At 38.4% G+C, this 14,926-nt stretch overlaps 1 protein-coding gene across 15 annotated transcripts in view; it reads right to left on the bottom strand.

Moving 5' to 3' along the window:
* INPP4A (inositol polyphosphate-4-phosphatase type I A) overlaps window positions 1-14,926 on the bottom strand; it is a 131,654-nt gene that overhangs the window by 19,479 nt on the left and 97,249 nt on the right. For 11 of the 15 annotated variants that reach the window (XM_054212473.1, XM_054212555.1, XM_054211700.1 and 8 more), the window contains 6 exons: window positions 13,183-13,401; window positions 11,754-12,027; window positions 8,206-8,238; window positions 3,173-3,345; window positions 1,560-1,683; window positions 583-709 (listed from right to left, as the gene is read on the bottom strand). In XM_054212473.1, the coding sequence (XP_054068448.1) occupies window positions 583-709; window positions 1,560-1,683; window positions 3,173-3,345; window positions 8,206-8,238; window positions 11,754-12,027; window positions 13,183-13,401 (950 nt within the window). The remainder of the gene's footprint in view (window positions 1-582; window positions 710-1,559; window positions 1,684-3,172; window positions 3,346-8,205; window positions 8,239-11,753; window positions 12,028-13,182; window positions 13,402-14,926) is intronic. The other 4 variants (XM_054212636.1, XM_054212714.1, XM_054212803.1 and 1 more) reach the window with 2 other exon arrangements.

Genomic DNA, 14,926 nt, shown 5'->3' with positions numbered 1-14,926 from the left:
TTTTTCAGACAAGTAGCCGAACCAAGTCTGGTGTTTCACAAGCATCCATAAGTTAAAGCCAGCTTGGCCCTGATAGTTTGGAAATTGATCCTAAATAGGCTTCACCTCAGCAGCAGCCCATCAACTGCCTGATACACATTCTGTGTCTCATTGTGGTAATGGCAGCCCATTAGTCAGTGGCATACAGTAAAGAACTGACCAACTGATCAACAGCAGTGAATTTCAGACAATGAAATCAGCTTCAAAAGTCAGTATGAAACTTAAAAACAGCACAAGTGCTGAAGAAAAGATTCAATACTTCTGTCTTTTGGTTGTGGAAGGCTAGGTTGAGATGATATTTATTCATAAAACAATACTGCCATGGTCTGAGCCTTGCCATATACCTCTTTTCAGCTTAGCTCCCTGTAAAAGGAAACATCAGTAAAAATGAGTAAGTCCACTTTAAAGAATTTATTCGAAGTTCTGAGGAGAAAACCAGCACAGTAGAAAAGCATATAATTCATCTCAAGCGCAGTATCACTGCTTCTCCTGTCCGCAGTCCCACTCCACTTCCTACTCCCTCCCCCTGCATTCTTTTTTTACCGATTTCCAGTGATGACTGGCAGCATGTCAGTAGATGTATTTGATGTGGCCTGAGTTACTTTAAAGGTTACATTCCTCAAGTCCATGATTCCCAAACTCATGTCCTCCAGCATTGCCAGCTCCTCACCTAAATCAAGGAGGAGAAAGTGAATCGTAATCATTACTTGTTATGTATAATTTCCCTTTATCAATTTGATGACAACTGTAGGTCATTGCTCTCATAAAGAAGTTTTATGGATGAAGAGGCTCTGGAGCTCAAGCCTTCACCTTGACCTACAGACAGCAGACAATGTCATGACTTTACGAGTTTAGCAAGTTTAGAAAACACCAATTCTCTAGTACAGTCCAGACTACTATTCTTCAAGTAGACTATATGCTGACTTTCCAATTTAGATGATGCCAGTAAGTACTTCTCAGCATTGTCACAGTCATAATAGCCTTTGCATTGGAAAAGTGTGTTGGAAAAGTTACAGGACATTCCAGATTTGTACAGTAAAGCATTCCCTAACTGGCAACCCAGATGGCTGTTCAGACACAGGAGTGAAACGCTTTTGAGTGAAGTACTTTCCCTTTTTCTATTTTCTCTCCAACCTCACTTTGTACTGTAAGATTACAGGAGGTTAAGACAATTGAAAAAGCATATTTTGAGCACAGTTTCTCCCAGCTTACCAGAACTTAAATCCATGTCTTTTCTGAAAAAAAAAATCACTATGATATGTTTTGGGTTTTTTTCCTTTGTATTATAAACCAAGTACACTTTATCTTTTAGAAGTAATTCAATTAAATGCAAAAAAAAAATTCAGAGTTGTAAGCTAATTAAGTACTCCAGATATAATCTGGTTTTGCATTTCAGTTTTCAAAATCATTTTGTAGCTAAGCTGCAGACTGTCACAAACACTCATATTCTGCTGTAGCCAATTAAATGAAGAATTTGCAGACTCAACAGCTAATAGCACCCACTTGCCCTGTGCCTTTACCGTAAGTGCTCAGCAAACTCTCAAACTGCGCCAACAAGCCAATGGTGTAGAGTTGTCTTAGAAATCCATCATCATGCAGGCAGTTCCTCAGCTTGATAATGAAACCACAAATGAGAGCTGTCAGCTGTGGGAGAGAAAACAGACAAGAGTGAAATGATTCAAGACAAAAAGGGTTCTTCAGCCCCAAACGGAAACAATATCACATATAAGAGGTGCCATAAAATCTGCCAGACTGATGCTCTTTTCCCTTAAATGTCACTCTTCCTTGCAGCTGAAGAGAGACAACCAACCAACAAAACCCCAAAACATTCATAAAAGCAGATTCAGGGCACGCTGCCTTCATCTCGCAAGCTCTCCCAAAATGGGAATCCTGTTGCTCTCACGTCTATTTGTTTTCTGGACACAATCACTTATATTAGGGTCTACAATGTACGAATTACAAAAGAGTCTCCTTGGAAATTGTTTTAATCACAGATGGAAAAGCAACACAGCTAGTTCCAGGTCATGAATGTTGATAGTATGAATAAATGATTTTTTTTCTAAAAAAAATGACTTGTTAAAAAAGCTCAAAAATGCAATACCTGTTTGCTTTATGCAAAGATTCAAACTCTAGTGTCACAAGATACTCAGGACAAGGTCTTGAAGACCTAATACTAAGATCAGTACTAAGATCTAAGATTAGTACTAGTCTTAATTCACTCTGTCAACAAAGGAATTTCCCAGGTGACTGCCATATATGTACACATGTGTATGACTTTGCTGCAGTATTAAACAAAAGGCAATAAAGCTATGTTTATGGTGGATAAACATATTCAAAGCATTGAGTTTTAAAATTATCTGCAATATGAAGTGGGTTTTGTATAGAAAAATTCCCTTAATTTATCTCTATGAGCTATTACATTTTGGGACAACAGCCCCACCAAACACTCCAAGAGATATTTGAATTATCCAAGAGATAAATGAATGAGATACTGATTTCATGGGGAAGTAGACACACTACAGAAGTGTAGTGGGCAGAAGAAATGTGGAAGGTTTTTTAGTGCAGACACCGGCTCGTCTGTGTCCAACAGAAGAGACCCCCACCAGGCTCAAAAACAGAACTTCTAGGGGAAAAAAAAAACAAACCCAAAACCAAAAAACCCACTTATTTCTCTCCCTGTAGCTGGACTTCTCTCGTTAGGTACCACAGGTCCTGTTGGTTTTCTCGATGCAGAAAACAACAAAATGTAACTGAGGGAGTACACTTTCTGCTCATGGGCTATTTTTAACCCCTCTTTCATATCTTACTTCTGGTTTTAGTTTGGTGCCATTTGAAGGCAATGGTTATTTCTGTAGACAGCAGGATATTTTCACTAGCGATGGAATATATTTTTTTTTTTAAATAGAGAAGGTATATTCAAGGAGACACTTAAGTTACATATTGTCAAATGCCAAATAATGTCAAAAAAGTAAGCAGTAAGGACAGGATAGCACAGCCTGTGAGAGGAGATCACAGTGTTAAACCCAAGAGTAGAACAGATCTGAAAAGTTCTGAAAATAGTCATCTTTCATATTTCATAGAAACCCTACCATGTGTTGAAATGCAATCAAATCATGCATATTTGCTTGCTTACAGTTTGGCAGAAGACAACATCCCTGCGATATTGAAGGCTCAGGCAGAGCCCTATTGTCGGGGCGCTGTCCTGCATTAATAAAAAGACCATGGCTTTCTTTGCCTTGTCACTCATCATGGCTACGCAGTCTGTGAGTGTTGTCAGCAAGGGATAAAGAGCTTCGCTCCATTCACCTGGTTAAAAGAAAAAAATTAACAGCACTGTAAGTACTTTATTTGAAACAAACAAGCGTGCATTAAGAAGAAACTTCCTGTTGCATGTCAAAGCTGTTGATAATTCATATTTAGGGCTTGTTTTGTTTTGGCTGGCTGGTTACTCCCTTCTTATTATTAATTAAGAGGTTATTGCATGAGGAAAATATGAAGAATTTTACTCTGTAAGGCTGTTATGACTTTCCTGACCATGTAATAGCTCCCAGATTTGTGCCCACAGAACAGCCCATACAATAGCTGATTTGGAAAGTATAACAGAAAGATTAATATCTATATACACAACTGTATATCACTGCCTGTGCATGTTCAAACATACCCTTTCACAGTGCATACATGGACAGACAGTATGGACTCCATCGTGTAACAGAAATAGTGAACATCTGCTTAGCCATTTCTGTCAATGAGATTTCTCACAAATATCTTGCCTTTCAATCTTTTGTGGACTCACAGGTGTATCGTTCAACTGCCTCGCCATCTCATCGATCCCTGCTGCACCTCAGTGAGGTAAGACAATGCTTATGTCCCATTTGCAGCATAGGAATAATAAGGCAGAGAGGTGAAAAATTCATGTAGGTACTCTTTTAAGTGTCCTCTGTCTGTTGAGTGGCTTTGAAGGCTTAGAGCTAGCTAGCAAGAAACAGTAAGTATAGTGATTTAGATGGGAGTTAGCCAGATCCTTGGAGGTAGTGTGGAGCTTGTCTTCCACTGAAATACATGAGATATGTCCCAGAGGGACTCTGTTCAAGGTCCTATGCAGAAAGCACAGAAATGAAACTAGATTGCCGAAGTCCTATTTTAGGACAAAACATGGTGCCTTCCTTCTCCCTAAGAGATTGTTCTGCCTTAAAATGCCCCATAAGCTCACTTTTTTTTCTTTCCTTCTTTCATCTTTTGTCTTAATCAAACACTGATTTCAAAAACCCATTTCCATGACCATATGAAAAATTATTCAGATACTATACCAACATCCATTCTCTCTGCAATATACATATAAAAAACCAGAACAGTGCTTTGGTTTTGCCCTCCTTAATATAAGGTTGAAACAGAACATCTCTCCTTTTAAAGGGAAGGACAATGAGTTTTATTTTTAAAAAGCACCAGAGCTCATAAACAGAACACGCAGAACCCCAGCCCAGCTGGCTGTAGGAACAAGGCAACGTAGAGATCAGAACCTGCATGAATGGGACACTTCAAGCTCCTGAAAGGAAGTTGTTTGAGATTTTGACTCAAAGGCAGGACTAAGAGCTAGCAATAATAAAAGTTTCTTTGATAACCAGCCAAAGAGGGGAACTTTGGAAGTCTGCTAACAGAAACATAACTGATGAGATTAACAGACCTATCCTTTTTGCTTTAGTTCTATGCAGTAGACAGATAACCTAATAAACTACAGAAAGGGGAAGTTGTTTGGCTCTCTTACACTGCCACAAAAAACCCCGCAGGAAACATCAAAAAAACAGGCAAGGAATTATAGCTTGTCTTTTATACTGTATTAAGTATTTTCTCTCAAAATAAATCAGATGCCATAACATGGCCCCATGAACAGTTAAAAAGCAAAACACAGATGATACTAACAGAGTTTCTCTTGCTGCATTTAAGAGCTTTTCGATAAACAAATGAGAATGACAAAAAGAACTGAAAAGATCTTCCAGCACATCATCATCATCTCATTGCCTGGATATACATACATGTATATAGTTATTAACTCAGTGGAGATTTAAAATTGTAGTGTGTCTGGCAGCACTTCATTTGAAAAATATGTTTATCTGTGGTAATCACAAAGTACACTGGTGGTATACCAGCCTGCCTGAAGAGAAACCAATTGTTAGATGGTTTTTTTTCTCCCAACACTCACATGCACTGCAATGGCTCATCTGGGGTAAGGAGCAAAAATCCTCTGTGCTGTGTATTTTCTTGGTTTAAAATTTCAGCCATAAAAAAACAAACCCTTGTCAGTCTGCAAAATTCTAAATGCTTTTTGCTATCTACTTCACAGAGGTGTCACCCATGTTCTTTTAAGTTTTTAGTCAGTGATAGTTGCTATTAACAATAAACAGTAATAAAAGGAACTGCACTCCCAGGCTCAAATCGGGTTGGAACATTTCATTGGCAGTGTTTAAATAAATGTGAAAGAACTCTAAGTGTTCAACTTTCAACTGGATTTTCCTGTCCTTCTGTCTTCCCCTCATTAATTTTCCTGACAGAACTTTATTACTGAAAGTATATTTGCTATCAAATCAATCAATGCCACCTTCAAACACCATGAGGCACTAATTCTAATGTGAAATCTACTCTGAGCTCTGCTGTTACGTTCTATGAGACAAATAGAACTTTTTAAAACTCGACTGGGCAGATCCGTAGGTAGGATGATTTGACATAGGGCTAGAAACAATCCGGAATAGAGTGGCCAGCAGGAGCAGGGAAGTGATGGTGCCTCTGTACTCGGCACTGGTGAGGCCTCACCTCGAGTACTGTGTTCAGTTCTGGGCCCCTCTGTACAAGAGGGACATTGAAGTGCTGGAGCGTGTCCAGAGGAGAGCTACCAGGCTGGTGAGGGGTCTGGAGACCAGGTCATATGAGGAGAGGCTGAGGGAGCTGGGCATGTTTAGCTTGGAGAAGAGGAGGCTGAGGGGAGACCTCATTGCCCTCTACAACTACCTGAAAGGAGGTTGGAGAGAGGTGGGTGTTGGCCTCTTCTCCCAGGTGAATAATGACAGGACCAGAGGAAATGGTCTGAAGTTGTGGCAGGGGAGGTTTAGATTAGATATTAGGAAGAATTACTTTACTGAAAGAGTGGTCAGGCACTGGAACAGCCTGCCCAGGGAGGTGGCTGAGTCACCATCCCTAGAGGTATTTAAGAAACGTCTAGATGTGGCACTTCAGGGCATGCTCTAGTGGCAGAGATTGTAGGTTATTTGGTTGGACTCGATGATCTCAAAGGTCCTTTCCAACCATGAAGATTCTATGATACTATGATTCTACGAAAAACAAGTTGTTACAGATTTACAACAGCCAGAGACCTAGTCCAAGATGTTGGTATGTCTGGGACACAAATCCCATTTCTAATTAATGTTAAAAGTTATTCCACTTAAAAACTGGCATTGTACAAACCAACAGGATTCCTATCATTTGCTTTAAGTGCTTTATATCGTACAGCAAGAGACAAATCCTGCAGTCTCCACTCTGACAGCTACAACTGAATTCTGGCTGGTAAAAAACAGCCAGACTTGGCCGTGTTAAGTCTTTGCTATTTTTCTTATGACTGCTGCTACTTTGCTACTTCGTAGACTTTGAAATGTGGCATTTTGAAAAACAGTGGAAGGGGGAAGGAACGAAGGAGGGAGGGAAGGCCTATGAGTTCACATAGTGGACCTTCTCTGACTATACACTATTGACTACTTTATAAGAAAAAAAAAAAATCTTGTTAAGAAAACCTAATACATAAAGCCTGTATAAATCAAGGATGTAATGTCAGGTGGGAAAAGGTTTTGCTTTTTTCCCCCGTAGGAGTCTCTCTTCTCCAAAGCAATAAAAATATTATTAAAATAAATATCCTCCAGATCCTTCAAGATATTTTTAGTCTTTTCATATTAAAAAAACCCTAGCATCCATAAATCAAAGTACTGGGCACTGACAGCTGCTCTTGTTTTAGGTCAGGGTGGCAAGGACTCATGATGTCTAAAAGAGATTTATTAAATAAGTGGTAGTTGCTTAGCCCTGATCCAGTAAAGTATTATCAGCAACCCACTTAAGCACACAGTCATGTCACATCTGGCTTCAGAGGGAAGCAAGCATTAAGTACTTCACTACACTGCAGTTTCAGCCACTTAAGATGCAGTTTCGGGTATATCTGGGTACCCAGTTGGGGTGACTTGACTGCTTTTAATTACTCCCATCTTAAAAATAAATAACTACTATTCATTTATGCACCACATTCATATTTTGCAAAAACTAAAGGGATGTTCCAAGAATTAAAAACTTGTGAAGTCTTTTATTGTTTAAAAACATTTTCTCAGTGACAGAAGGAAATAGGGTGGATACCCGAGAAGAACATTAATATACTTCGTGAAGATGGAAAACATACCTGCACTAGGGCTTTATTTCCCACTGGTTTCACTAAACCCAGGAGCCCATGCTGTAACAGTTCAAAGACAGAACCTTCACTGAACTCAGATAAAACTGATCTCAAATGGGAGAAACTGCAGCCATCTACCTGCTAGAGAGTGGTATTACAGAGGCATATTATTCAGACCTTGTAAACACATCACAAGTGTGTGGAAGTACAAGGACAGAGGAAAGGCGGCTAACAGTGGAATGAAAGTCTACCTAAATTCTGTGTTCTGAAACATAAGATTTGCAGTGCCCAACACTGCTTGGTATGTACCCACAACAGAGATTATCCATTAGCCTTGGTGACTGCTCCATGTTCTGCTCGAGTTCTCATTCAGAAAGGCCAGCTCAACAGCACATATAGAAGGGCATGTTTGAAATGTCTGAAATGTCAGACTCCCACAGACTTCAATGACATTTGGAACAGGCTTCAGATCATTGTCACCTACAACAGTTTGCTAAAACACATCAGCTGCAGAAACCAAAGAGACCATGAACAAGTGCTCTCCCATACCTGAACAAGAGAAGTTACCAGACACCCCCGTGCACTATTATTTAGCAAATAATAACTTCTCAATATGCTTAGGTAACTCACGTGATACTGCATTACCACTTCAAAATGGTGAAGCTTAACAGCAAGGCACTTGTTCAGTTGTTAATTATGAACAAACCCCTGCAATTTTCAGAAGAAGCAGAAGCCATGAATGCACATACCTGGACCAGATTCTTCCGGAGTGGGGCTGCAATCTGCACAGAAATGGAGGGGCAACATGCATGATTAAGGAGCAGCAACACAGTCTAAACATAAGCAACTCAAATGTTCAATGCCAGGGTTCTCAAACACTTTCACTTAGTGAAGAGGAGCTCAGCAGAGATACTGCTTTGCCTGCAGGCACTAAGGGCGTGGGCTCTCTCCTCCACTCCACTGTTTCTGATCAGAGAAATACCTGGATGGGGACTTGGAGGAAAGCCAGTACCTGCTAGCTCAGGAGCTCTCTGTGGATTACCAGCAAGTGCACTGTCGATCCACAAGGCACAATTTGAGAACCACTGGTATAGTGCAATTATAGAATAAGCTGGCAGTAAGGCTGCTAAACAGAAGAGCAAAAGACTAGCAGTAAGTTCAACGCACTTAACAGAAAATGACATTAAGGCAACCACAAGGCAAGAGTAATAAAGAAACTGTACTTTGCTATCTTAGACAAATTTTCGTTATACAATTTCTAAGATAGTTAACACAAGCATTAAATTTTATATTAAGGGCTGATTCCTCACCAGCGAAGCCTGTGAGTATTCCACACTCACTTCAATGGGAGGAACAAGCTGTCATATGAAAATACACTACAGCGTAATGCAAATAGTAAAAAAAATTAATATATATACACCCTGTTATAGCAAGTCTTGCAATAATGAAAAGTAATTCATTAAGCTAACAGGATTTAAACTCCTACTGTTTATATCTAGATTCACTACTCAGTGGATTATTAATTTGAAAATAACACGAGAAAATATCAAGTTCAATTGTATGCATTAGGACAATCAGCTGAGCTAGACAATCCAAGATAAAAACCTCTCAGTAAATTAAAACTCATCATGTTCACTAAAGAAGCTATATGCCCCCATGCAATTTTAGTAATGAGTACCTAAGCTTATAACAAAAATACATGTTAAAATAATTTCTTAAGTCTCCATTCTACTATTTCAGGCAGCATTTTCTTTCACAAACATTCATTTCTAGAGAGATCCTCTAAAGTCCTTCAATAATATCCTACTGTCTCTCTCTTACCAATTCTGGAACTATCTTGGTTTGCTGGTTTTCACTTTGCTTTCAAAAAAAATTCTCGTTGCTCTTTGCTCAGTGTCTTTTATTCAAAACTCAGAATTACTAACAGAAAAAGTGTTAGTTCTTTGAATACTTGACAAATAAAAACTTTAAGATGTTGTGATTCTGAACTTAGAGAAAGGATCTTCTTTGTCCCTCAGTTATTCCCATGATCAGTCGTGGAAAGTAACAGTGAAAGGGAATTCATAGAATGGTTTGGGTTGTAAGGGACATTTAAAAGTCATCTAGTCCAAATCCCCCTGCAATGAGCAGGGACATCTTCCACTAGATCAGGTTGCTCAGAGCCCCGTCCAACCTGACCTTGAATGTTTCCAGGGACGGGGCATCTACCACCTCTCCAGGCAACCTGGGGCAGTGTTTCACCACCCTCACTGTAAAAAATTTCTTCCTAATATCTAGTCTAAATCTACCCCCTTCTAGTTTAAAACCATTTAACAGGACGGATTTGGTGTGGAGTCAAGAAAAGTAACTCAATGGGAAAATACCCATTGATTTCAGTAAAATCATTAGTATTGAACCTGTTCCTTTGTCAAAAATACTGACCATTAATTAGGAACTACATCTGATGAGAATGTGATCAAACACTCAGCTTGCCCTGGCTTACAATAAACTTCGCAAGTGCAATTCAAATTGCTTATTAAGACCTACGAACAATGTTTGCACGAGATACCTAAGAAACAGGATTCTCTCTCCAGGATTTTTTAAGTTAAATTCACCCAACATTGGTTGACAGTCAAACTTCAGATCTATTCCTTACACTTGGGTAGCACTGGGAAGCAAGCCCCTTAGCTTTAAAGTTTGTTACACTTCTTGATTTAATGTTTCTGTCCCAGGTTCTGTGGATTAAATGGAGAGATTTTTTCCTATTTTAGAGGAAAAGCAGAGAAATGTTACAGAAACTCTTGGCACACAAAAAACCCCTTTGATAGGTAAGTGTAGCTAATACCACTTCTATATGGCATAAGTGTCAAGATTCAGAGCAGATTTAAAAGATCAACTGAAAATGAAAGAAAATGTCTGTTCTAAGCTGCTTTCAGCATTGAATTGTCTTGGCAAAAGGTTCTGGCATCACCCACCGGAGATTCTTCCTACTCTTTTTAATATTAAAAATCCACAAATTTCAATCATTGATATGAAGGTGCATTGGCATTTACTGATAAAACTTTAATGTAAATATATATAAAACTTTGTATAAATTAGCTAGCAAACAAAAACATTTAAATGTATCAAACTGGTAGAAGAAATTTAGTCAAAGATTAATAGAGAACACATTCTGAAACAAGAACCAACTCTCCTATTCCTTTATAATACACAAAAATGTCAGTCTAATCTAGAAAAACATGGTGATTTAAGATACTAAGCAAATCATATGTAACATGTACAAAGCTACACAAAAATATATTAACATTAACTTCTTGTTTTCTTTTTCTTAAGGTACTGCCTTCCACTGCAACATTAACAATGGGATGGACATGAAGTCACAGACACACGTAAGGGACAAAGGGCCATCAAACGATAAGACAGAACAGGAAAAGGAAATGAAAACACAAATCTTTCTAGAGCTTTTTTTGAAATTGAAAAATCTTTCTAGAGCTTAGCTTGGCACACCTGCTCTACAAAGTGGCCAAATCATAGTGACCACATGTAAAGAATGTGAGAATAAATCAAATAAGTATATATGTAAATTAAATAGTTCTGAAATTTAATGCACGGCTGCAAAACTGTCAATCTAAACTGATATCTTTCATTCACATGCTTGTGGCATTATGCTAGATTCAATCCAGCACCCACTTTACCTCAAATTTTGATAGCGCTATTCCACTGAGAGCTTGCACTGCCAATTCCTACCTTCCAACTACAAAAAGTCTAACTAATCGAGTGCCTCAGCACCACAGCTTTTGACAATTTGGGTTAAAATTTGCTTTAAACTCCAGTAGGTTCATCCAAGTTCAGTCTAATGGGACCTCTTGGCTCCCTTCCTATGCTTTGGCAGCCCAGCAGGACCATTACTGTTGCAGTAGTGCCTGCACTTCTCTCATGTTTTATTCATCTTTTATAGAGGTTCACTGTAATAAGCTTTGATTGCTGCAAAGAAGCTGAAGCCAACAGGAAAGCTACAAGAGGTGGTGTTTTGACATATGCTAACCCAAACACCTGTTTTACCAGCTTAAAACACCCAGCATGAAAACCAAATGCCACTGTCATCAAAGGATTTGGCAATGATTTCAGTGGAATCAGGATTTCAAAATCAGTAATAGGCTTAGCAGCTCCCAATACCCTACCTTCCCTTTCTGCCTGACATCAGTGCTTAACACCACCACTGAACTAAAAACACATGGAAGGATGTAACGGAGGCTTAGGAATGATGCCAGCGCACAGCAAGAGAGCAGCAGTGAGAAGCAGTGTCTGGCATACGCACTTGTCTTTCTGAGAGAATGGCATGCACAGGATGGTGTGGATGAAGGTGGTGGTGAGGATGATGAAGGTGGTGAGGATGATGAGGTCTCATTTAAATCTTCTGGATTTATCCAGTAGGCACGAGTGTCCCGATTACCTTTCTTACTAGTACAGCTGGTGTCACACTGGAAAACATCTTCACAGCTGTCACTTTGCAAGCGCTCCTTCTGGAGAAGTTTGTCCACTCTCTGTATAATACACTCCAGACTTTTGTCAACATTCAACCAAACTTTCTCCTTAAAAGAAAACATTTCTTTCTCAGTTTAAAAATAAAAGAGACACTGGGTAACAAATGCCTTGTCAATGTTTTTCCTCCTGTAAGTCTAGTCACAATTCCTCTGCAAATTTTCATCTGGACTATCATGTTCACCTTTGTGCACGCTGGATATATAAATAATGTATACCAGCATAACAACAATATGTACTGACATGAATTCTGTGATAAATTGCAAAGCTATTTTCTAAGTAAATTTACTGAACAATTTTAAGTGCTTCTTCCTGCACTATTATTCCAATTTCCAGTTGACACTATTGTTTATTCTTGAAACTTATGTTTGACATAATAATTGTATACAATCACACATCTTTTTTCATACATAAGTCAGTGAATACAGATAAAATTACTGTATTGTATTACTATCTAAATAACTTAATTAGTTTTATTCATATCTCCTTACTGTGAGTTTGACTGTAAGCCAAAGTATGCCAAAACAATTAAATTAGCAAGGATCCATTTCCAAAATTAATTCGATCTCATTTCTAAACTGATATTTTACAATATTAATGATGGTTTTAATTAATATCGATTATTTTTGAGATGTAATTCACTTCTGTTTATATTACATAATGATGGAATTTACACAGCCCAATTCTCATTTCAATTGGCAGTGTGGGAAGGAAAACCATTTAAATTCTTTGTGCAAACAGTTTTTAAATGCTGTTCATAATCAAAACAGAGATGGACTGCAAGTTCTAAATATTTAGATGAGAATAAAAGCCAGGAAGGCTGTAAGGCTGAATTCTACAGCTAACACACGCAAAATATGCTTTGTCTTCAAGAAGTGTAAGAACTCTTTGTAGTACAGTCAGTTTTTTTTACTTTAAAAGCTATTTACTTTCCCTTGGAACCAACTTCAGAAAAACCATGCCCTAGTCTAACAATCTCTGCTGTTTAGGAGATCCAGAAATATTTATTAAGGCCTGCTTGTATCCCCGTGCCAAGGAGTAACTAAGCATAGGACAGAGAGAGGGTCTTTGCTGGTTGACCGATACCTCCAAAATACTCATCCTATGCGTATCTGGTGAGCAGTTACAGAGACTACAAACAAAAGAATACAGCAAACAAAAAATAAAAAGAAGAAAACATTCATCACTCCACTAAGCAAACGTACCCATTCCTCTTCATGCCAATCGACCTGCAGAGAAGATCGGCTATTTCTTCCTGTCCATCTGGCCACAAGTGTATCTTGATCATTCCTCAACATCACTTGCTCCCCTTCTCCAGCAGTTGGAGATGCTTTTGAAGCTATATAGTCTGGCCTTGCAGCATTCAGTCCGTGTATTGAATTTGCCAACAGCTTGCAGTCACAGACTGTGACAAGTTGCCGGGTCTAAAAAGAAATAAACCCCCTACATTTTAATACCTTTTCATTATTCTGTACCCAATTTATACTATATTCTTTCTCAGACAGAAAAAAGAAGAACTAGTATTCTGTAAAATAAACTAACCACTGTTTAGGAGTTTCTAAGGTACCTTTAAAATCATTTTGCAGAATGGCCTTAAAAAGCAATATAGGATACCAAAACACAAATGGTACATTCCCAGAGTCTGTACTACTATATTAGCCTTGCAATTGTTCAAAACTTCACTAATAAATGTGCAATTCACCTTTATTTGCACTTCACTTTCCATTCAATGAAAGCTTAGAGCAATGTGCAGACATTTTTATACCCCACACAATAGCTGCTGAGAGAGCATGCCTAACCTCCACCATCCTATCTAAAATTATAACAAGACCCAAGAAAAGGGCTGAAGATATAACCCACTAATCAATGCAACTTGTTCCCTATCTTATTTAGTGGTGTTGTATTAAAGGATTTCTGTAGGTTATGTGAATATGTAAAGTATCTGGCCTACGCGTCTATTAAAAAAGAAAACCAACCAACAAACAAGCCTTTACTATGTTATATATACACATTGTCCAGCTGTAGACAATCCCACAAATCAGTTATACACTACTCTCAGTTATACACACTGTACTCAGAGTGAATATTATAATAAATAATATATTTACATTGGGTCACATTATTTTTTGCACTCTACAAAGTTGTATGCATATCCCCTCCACTGAGTAATTTATGGCAAGGTGATTGGCCATTACTGTCACTTACAACCTTCAGATCTGCTTCAGGGACAGAAGTCGTCACTGAAATTGTATTTGGTTTTTTGACTCTGTAAATAAGATCATGTTCAGCTGTGGCTCCAGTCTGGTTTCTGTTAGCACCCAGCAGGAAATAACTGATTAACATCACTATAACTCAAGCATAGGCTGTGTCAGCATTATTCCTTATTTCACCAGTGGAAAACTACAGAATTGTTTCATTTACTTAAGTTTTGCCCAGTTGCTGCTGCTGGAGAGAAGACTAAGAAAAACATTCAAAAAAAGCAGGTCGTTATCGAGAAAAGGGTATAAAGGATAGTGAAGAATGCACAATTCTGAAATATGATAAATGAATAAAAGGAACCAGAGTACATTGCTCTCTACTGCACTCTGAAGAGGAGGTGAAGGCAAGAGTGTGAAAAGTAGACTAAATAAAAAGCAGCAAATTTTAAAGGCTGGTCTGATTTTGCTTTTTCTTTAAGACTGTATATGTTACAATATACTACTGAACAAAGTGAAATAGATGTTTCAAAAAAACCTACTGAAGATATAATCATAGAATCATACAATCATTTAGGTTGGAAAAGACCTTTAAGAACATCAAGTCCAAACGTAAACCTAATATTACCAAGTCCACTACAGAACCATGTCCCTCAGCACCACATCTACACATCTTTTAAATACTTTCAGATGCGGTGACTCAACCACTTCCATGGGCAGCCTGTTCCAATGCTTGACAACGCTTTCTGTGGAG

Source organism: Rissa tridactyla, chromosome 1, assembly GCF_028500815.1.
Source record: "Rissa tridactyla isolate bRisTri1 chromosome 1, bRisTri1.patW.cur.20221130, whole genome shotgun sequence".
Taxonomy (NCBI): Eukaryota; Metazoa; Chordata; class Aves; order Charadriiformes; family Laridae; genus Rissa; species Rissa tridactyla.
Note: the sequence above shows the minus strand (reverse complement) of the source record. Positions and strands in the feature narration are given on the sequence as shown.